This window comes from Adiantum capillus-veneris, chromosome 6 (genome assembly GCF_014529385.1).
Source record: "Adiantum capillus-veneris isolate H3 chromosome 6, ASM1452938v2, whole genome shotgun sequence".
NCBI lineage: Eukaryota > Viridiplantae > Streptophyta > Polypodiopsida > Polypodiales > Pteridaceae > Adiantum > Adiantum capillus-veneris.
In genome coordinates this window covers 167242491-167250418 of record NC_140936.1, presented here as the reverse complement: position 1 = coordinate 167250418, position 7928 = coordinate 167242491, and the positions used below count along the sequence as shown (strand labels likewise).

Genomic DNA, 7928 nt, shown 5'->3' with positions numbered 1-7928 from the left:
GCGCGCTAGCGGGAGATAGTGTTCGTGGTGCTTGAGCTGGCGGTGGCGTCAATGTGTGGTGTTGGTGCAACCCCATAGCGCCGTCCGACGACATCCAAGCCAATGATGATGTGGCAATGTGGTAGGCGATGTTCCCGCAGCCCAAAAGAGAGTACAAGTTTTTATTGAGGACAAGGGGGGTGTCCCCACATGCCGACAGAGGGGTGTGATCTAGTTTTGGATGATTGGATTTTGAGCATGACGAGGGCCACAATGTCACATCATCGGTCAGAGGTGAGAGACAAGTACAAGGACAGCACTCCAAAGTCGGCATGGTTGGATGCGGAGGAGTAAGCGAGGATTGCACGAGATACACAAGACAATCCTGAAAGATTTCAGAAGCAAAGAGATAAAGCCAAAGCACGTTCGGAGTCTATTGAAGCGTCATATCTTGGGAGAGAAGGCTACGACACACTTCGACATGAGTTTGTAAGTATTATAGGTATGCTTAAATTGTCAAAAATATATATATTATTTGAAGACTTATCGAATGATTAAACCATAATTTTGCAAAGAGTTATCGTGTAGCACCCTCCAACACGCGGAGAGGAGAAGTACTGGTACAAACATGGACTTGTGGCCCTTTTGATCCAGCTGCAAGAGGAGGGAGAAGCCGTCGACTGGGAAGCATTACCATGAGGGTGACATCCTCCATATATGTTTTTTTTGTAGCTATGGTCTTCTTGATACAATTATACTTCTTCATTGTATACATGTATAGTTTCACGCTTATGTTTATGGTTTTGCATTCCATTTACGATTGGATTTTTGCTTTTAAAACTAGCTTTGAGTCGTTGATATCCGCATTGGTTTTTGCATGGCGTGTTGTAGTGAAATCACCGTTCACTCGAAGAGAGAGAGAGAGAGAGAGAGAGAGAGAGAGAGAGAGAGAGAGAGAGGGCTCTGTGTAGGGAGAGCTGCTCCCTTTCCCCTTAATGTGGCGCACCCACAACACCCACCCTTCACACCTTCGTCGCCTCCCTCGTCCTACTCCTCTAGCTCCACCTGCCTGCTTTCATCAGCTCCTCTTCTCTCCACTAAGAAATTGACCTACAATGTAAGGCTCTCTCACACATCTTTGCCACCTAAGGTTAGGCTCATGGACGAGAGAGAGAGAGAGAGAGAGAGAGAGAGAGAGAGAGAGAGAGAGAGGTTTCCCTATCCTTACACTACTGCTACCCTCCCTTAAATACACCCCTTTGTTCTCAACCAACCTCTAGAGAAGAAGACTAATCACGCACATGTTTATGGAAGAGAGAAGCTGGTGAGCAAGAGCTAGAGGTACAACGCATGTCAATTAGGGGGAACGAGGGTTTTGGAAGGATCATGCAACGCACTAAAAGGGTTCGCACACATGGGCGTTGAAATTGGCTTTTGGCTTTCGTTGTAAGCTATTGCTAATGCATTTTGCCACACAAGATCTCCAAAAGCAGAGGACACGCTCTCAGATCAAGTGAGTGGGCAAGAAACAGTAAAGATGTTGCGGCTAACTATGTGACGAATCCTACTAACATATCAAGTGAGTGGGCAAGAGACAGTAAAGATGTTGCGGCTAACTATGTGACGAATCCTACTAACATGGGATAGCTGGTGAGGGAGGATTTTACCTGCCAACTCAACATTTCTAATACACTGTATCAAAAGTTTCCACCATGTGCACACCCCTTTGTGAGAGAGAGAGAGAGAGAGAGAGAGAGAGAGACGACACCTCATTTTCTCTTCGAATCGAAGGACAGAGAGTGGGCATCACAAAAGACTTATTAACTTGCCAAAATTGACCACTCAGCTTAAAACAATAAACCAGATTCCAAGGTTTCAATTGACACGTCGGCGACTTGTCGAGAGAATCCCAGCCATTGAGAGCTGGCGCGCAGAGAGAGAGAGAGAGAGAGAGAGAGAGAGGGGGGGGGCTGGCATCGATGTGAGTCTAGATATCTGTACAACGGGTGTAGAGTTGAAATGTCGGCATGTGAGATTAGAGTAAGACGTCTACACGAAGCTAAGCTAAGCTTAACACATTACTATTACTATTATGCTGACCCAAAATTTACTTGCACCGACTAATCAATTTTTTGCAAAATGAGTTACCAAAAGAGAAGAGAAAGCAAAAGCAGTTGTCAAGAGAGAAGGGAAGCCATATCTTTCCACAGTGAGACGCTTCACGTCCATACACAATTCTTTACAACAAGTTGGCGACTCCCTAGGATAAAAAAAATGAGATGGGGACAGAGCCCCACCAGCTTCACACTCTTAGCAAGAGAGTAATCAAATGGAACCAAACCCGGCCAAGCTAGGATCGACAAAAAATGTCAGCACAGCTTGCATCAGAAGGCTTCCACTGCTACAGAAGCTAGGCATTTATTTCCAATCATATTGAGCTGTTTTATTTGTAGAGGGATGTAGATCTGAGCCAAAAACAAAGCTAATATCCCAAAGAATGCTTGGCAATATTACAATAGACTAGCTCCTGTCTACCCGCCCGCCCCCCCCCACCCCCCCAACCACATGCCATCTCCACTACCTCCATAGACTAATCTCTCACAGCTTCATTGTATTCGTTAAGTAGGAACTTTCAATACTTATGCACAACATGATTCCATTTGCATCTCTTGCTTTCCCTTCCTCCATTATCCAAGGTCAGCATGCGTACAAGACCAATGTAGAGAAAAACTACTTTCGCCACATCAGACATTGGATAGAGTAAGATAGGGCCGGAAAGGTGAAAAGAAACCACCTTTGCAATGCAACCCACTTCACTGGTATTCCTATGGGTGGGCTTAGGAAGGCACAAAAGTACCAATGTAGCCAAATCCCATTATGAAGAAAGCCGCAGCTTGGAGAAACAGATAAATGTAAAAGTGGTTATGCCCAAAATTGAAGTCATAAACAGCACAGAAGAAGATATAAAGACCAGCCATCAGCTCCAGCACATGTAGCCTGCAAAAAACAGAAGCTGAGGTTAGAAGATGGCAACTGCAAGACAAACCACCACAAATTGGTGGAAGAGATTGCTTCATGAATAGATATGGGAGTGCAACTTGTTGTCTAGAGACGCCAAACAAGCACAAAGAGGAATATAGCATCGCACAAAAACAGGGCAGGTTAAATCTTTGGGGAATAACCAGCAAGCAGACATGATGGACAGACAAGGATGCAACCATCTGAACTGTAATGCATCCGCGATCAGTAAAATACTCAGTTGCCTGATTTTTAGCAATGATCATCATATATGTGAGATAAGCAAGGACAAAATACCTCTCTCCAAACTTCATCCTAGTTCTCCTGCCAAGCTTCACAAGCCTGCTCTTGAGAGCATCCCCAAGTTTTTCAGTAACAATCCACTCGTTGACCCGTCCAAGATCAAAAAGTCCTATAAACGTTGCCTTTGTCCGATGCAGTGACATAACATTCTCGAACAGTATCCAGAACACAATTAAGTGAAGTGACCTGGCAGGTTATAAAGTCAGAGCCCATACACACACACACACACACACACACACACACACAGCTTAAACGAAGAGCAGATGAGCCTCACAACAGTTCTGCCACGTGCATGGAATCAGTGGATGCCAAAAGGAGCTTGCAAACATGGGAAAACAGAAAATGAAAGGGGCAATTCAGCGCTCAGTACATATCTTTCACCTGAGTGTGCAGGCAGCATTGAGGATTGTGATGACAGAAGGCATGTAGATGGCCCCCCACTTAGGCAAGTGCACCTCAGGGACTAGCACAGTGGTAGGGATGACAAGGCAGTAGAACACGAACGTGACGATGTGGGCAACGATCTTCCTTACGAAAAAGAATGCATAGAGAATGTGCAACCTTTTCCACAATCCAACTTTCTGCACGGGCAGCATCTCAAAATCAAATCATTGTAGACAAGACTTTCATGTACTGCATTGAAGTAGGTCAACTAGCACATTCAGCACATTCTGCAGAAGCCTGAGAGCTGCAGTAAGCATTTTGATGCGGACAATTTTTTGCTTCGACCCATCGTCAAGTAGAAACTGTGACTATGAAGGCGAGCTTACCTTATTCTTCAAAATGTCAGGTAGAATTTTTCGAAAAAGACTAGCAGGTCCACAAGACCATCTATGCTGTTGATAGCGGAAGGCCTTGAAGGTGCTGGGAAGCTCATTTTTGACCTGCACGAACAGGAAAATCAAGGAGGATGAAAAACAAGCTTTAATTGTGAGCTTTGGAGTGGGAAGTTCGATTCTGCAACTAATGAACTTTACCCCAAGCTCGTTCAGGTACACAAACTTCCAGCCCTTGAGGCTGGCCCGCACCGCCAGATCCATGTCCTCCACTGTAGTTCTGTCCTTCCAGCCTCCTGCCTCATTGATTGCACTTATCCTCCACACACCCGCGGTACCTGCCGTCAATAATACGAGAGCATGACACTCACTCGCAGCAACAACTAGTTAATTGCGGTGATCGAGCACATTAAGGCAGCTTACCATTGAATCCAAAGAAGGCATGGGTGGTTGAGCCCACTTCCTGCTCCACCGAGAAGTGATAGTGCAGGGACATCTCCTGCATCCGTGTCATCAAGCACTCGTCCGAATTTACTGCCACACAATACAAAAAGCTCTTGTCAATCGCCATCGTTTTCAGAAACAGAGCAGTCGAATTGAATGTACGTAATTAATGACAGAAGGCATGTACATGGTCTCAACTTTCACGCCATTGGCAAACCTTGCCACCGACAGCATGAAGCCACGTGTGAGGACACAAGTGGCGGACAGAGAAGTTACGACAGCCCGTCACTTTTTTGGGTCCCGCTAAAAACCTTTCCCTTGGACGCAGTCCTCTTGTTTTCAAAGTTCAATGCACAATTATTATTGCATAGCGAGCAAGCCACCCTTGATGTCTGTCCCCCACTACCAACCCAAATTTCGGCCCTCAAAATCTCTATGCGCATTGCGACTGCTTCCAAGAATGTTACATTCTGGTTTCACGCGCGGGGTTGGTCCACCACGTCCCATCATCCATGCATGCACATTGCGCACCCGACTTTGTAGCCCAACTTTACTTTCCTCTACTCTATATTCTTCGCCCTAGCCTCCTCTACTTCTTTTCTAAGGCAAGCGCAGGAGTAAAGTGGAAAAGAGCCTCCACGTTTAGGCTTACTATCACAATGAAGCTGAAGATGAAAGCAACTCCTTACCGAAAGCCGATAAAGTTGAGACTTTCAACAAGCTAAGTATTACTTGGATGATCGACTCTGGTATCTACCCTTCTGCATGCAAGCATGGCTTTGATCTCAAACCATCAAAGGAGCAACGTGCGGCGAACAACGAGATTAGATCAGATCGATCTCACAATCATGACTATAACAAATTAAAAGAAAGGGAAAACTGAAACTCTCGATTGACGGCATTGATATGAAACAGTTCAAGCAACGCACTTCGCTACAAACCTCATCTAGTTTAATTTGTTAATTCTTTTACAGCTGGATGAAGGGGAGAGAGCGCCTTAAGTTGTTAGGTCAATGAAATAATAAAGTACTCGTTTTGATGGTTAGCAAGATAACTCACCGAACTTCCACCTGGCTTGCACCAGAGCAATCTCAGGATTGTACATGAGGAAGGGAACAGTTCTCCACAGATACTCCGGGTCGGGCTGAAAGTCCGCATCGAATATTGCGACGTAGTCACATTCCTTAACATAGCTTCGCCTCATGCCCTCTTTCAACGCACCTGCTTTGTAGCCATTTCTGTTGTCTCTCACCTCATACTTGATGTTGATCCCCTTACTTGCCCACCTTTGGCATTCCATTTGCACCATTTCCTAAAAAATGTCGCATGCCCAATACCTATGGTTAGCAGCAGTGGCAAACAAAGCGCAAGTGACAATCGCACGCAAATTAATGACGACAATGCCATGTTGGAAATGTATCGTGAGAAGTTAACAGGAATGGTTGTAAATTAAATGTGACGGCGAGAGACAGAGAGACCCATGATCCATCCACATTTCTTCAGTGCTAACCTTAATTGAGTTGTCGGTGGAATCATCCAAGACCTGCACGATAATCCTGTCGGAGGGCCATGACAGCCCACAAGCAGCACCAATGGAGAGCTGGTACACCTGCACAGAACACCCACATTGTGGGGAATGACTAAATCAGGATTCAGAAGTGAACACGCACGTACTGAGCCCTGTGCTCTAAAAGAAGCTGGCGCACTTTCACCACCGTCAAAAAAAGCACTAATCCCCCTTCCCTTCCCAAAGCTGTAGCATCGCAGAAGAGGCGAGTGAATACCTCTCTCTCGTTGAACATTGGGATCTGCACCAACACCTTGGGATAGGAGGAGTTTGCAAGCTCCACATCATCCTTGATGGACTCAAACTTGTAGCGCTTCTCCGGCTTCCTCCGAAGCAGTTTCACCGTCACTATCACTAAACACATGTACACTCTCTCCACGAACATCATTATCACCATCAGCAGGCAAATGTTCACCATCAGCTGCAGCAGCGGCGCAATAATGGGCGCCCGGATCTGAAACCAAAAGTCCACCAGCTGCCCGATCATGCTGCTCTCTGCATCTGTCTGTCCGCTCTGCGTGATGAGATTTTCCGAAGTGCGCCCCATTCTGATGTTGCTGTGCTCAAACTAAATAAGTCTGTTCCGTAAGGAGCCCTTCCTGCCTACCACTGCTGATGGTCCAGGCTCCTCACTAAATCATCAGATGTAGAAGAACGAACATCCACCAATGCAGTACTGTGATGCTTGCTTCAGCATCAACATGAATCCTCACGGCTTCCGGGGAGGTGATGATTGCAGCACTGAGATTCCTTCGAGCAAAGTTCAATGCAATATTACTGCTCAATCAAGAGAATGTAGCATCGATCAAGAGAATGTAGCATTGACCAAAAGAATGCCCGAATGTACTTGAGAGGGGTGCAGCGATCCTCCTCCCTCCTGCTTAAGAATGTGAATGTATTGGCACTTGCAGCTTAGGCTCAATGAAGACGCATCTGGGTTAACTAAAGCACAGTCAATTACGTGCAGCAAGTTACTTGCTGATCTGCCTAAGCTGCAAGGGCCAACACAAGGGAGGGGGTAAGGTAAGAGGGAGGTGAAGGGAGTGGCGCTTGAGGGCAAATGCAGCTTGAAGACGGAAGTGTTTAAAGGCTTCCTATTTAGAGTATCACCTTAAGCATCTTCTTTTCTCACACTCACTAATGTAATAAGTCCCTTTCATTAGCCCGCCTGTCTACACTACACTTTCACCTCTGTTGCCGCTGCCATGTCTTCTCTTCTCTCTCTCTCTCTCTCTTTTTCTCTCTCTCTCTCTCTCTCTCTCTCTCTCAATGCAAGCAAAGGCCACGCCTCTCTCGCTCTCTGCCTGGCTGCCTCTCTCGCTCTCTCTCTCCCCCCCCTCCCCCGTCACACGCGCACCACCAACTCCTCTCCTCCTTTTTCTCTCTCCACATAAATTAATGTCCTCTTTCTCCAACCATTCACTGTTAGCGGGAAAATGAATTCTACCGGCTTGCCTAAGGGTCCCCCAGCTTCCGCTGGCGGTTGCCAAAGCTCATGCTTGAAAGGTGCTAATCACCGGGAGTTATTACAACTAATAAGGTCATGGACGATGCACACAGCAGTTGAGAAAGATGACAGGTGTAGAGAGAGGAGAGCAGACAGACAATGACAAGGAAATATGAGCTATAGTTGGAGACACAGGAATTTTAAGGGCCGTGTGTGTATGTGCGCGTAGAGAGAGAAAGAGAGAGAGTGTGTGCCTACGTCCACACTATATACCTTTGGGGCCCATTATTGTGCAAGCTGTAGCTGTAGGACGTGATTGCACAGAAGCAATAAGAAAAGGAGTGGTGCTTGGTCACAGACTTCACAGCCTCCAGGACTCGACGAGGAAGACTAC

General features: G+C 46.3%; 1 protein-coding gene across 1 annotated transcript; it reads right to left on the bottom strand.

Moving 5' to 3' along the window:
* Window positions 1-2164: 2164 nt before the first annotated feature.
* Window positions 2165-7338, bottom strand: LOC147456671 (glucomannan 4-beta-mannosyltransferase 9-like). The gene is made up of 9 exons (XM_086515099.1): window positions 6305-7338; window positions 6031-6129; window positions 5580-5832; window positions 4500-4610; window positions 4278-4414; window positions 4071-4184; window positions 3682-3881; window positions 3295-3486; window positions 2165-2976 (listed from the first exon to the last, which is right to left on the bottom strand). The coding sequence occupies exons 1-9, from the start codon at window positions 6632-6634 to the stop codon at window positions 2817-2819; spliced, it is 1596 nt and encodes a 531-aa protein (XP_086371225.1). The 5' UTR covers window positions 6635-7338; the 3' UTR covers window positions 2165-2816.
* Between the last annotated feature and the right edge of the window lie 590 nt (window positions 7339-7928).

Coding starts and splice junctions, on each gene's coding strand:
- LOC147456671 (XM_086515099.1), bottom strand. CDS start 6,634: ATGGGGCGCACTTCGGAAAATCTCATCACGCAGAGCGGACAGACAGAT. Junction 3,882..4,070: donor CTGACATTTTGAAGAATAAG/GTAAGCTCGCCT, acceptor CTGCCCGTGCAG/AAAGTTGGATTGTGGAAAAG. Junction 2,977..3,294: donor AGGATGAAGTTTGGAGAGAG/GTATTTTGTCCT, acceptor TGTTTTTTGCAG/GCTACATGTGCTGGAGCTGA.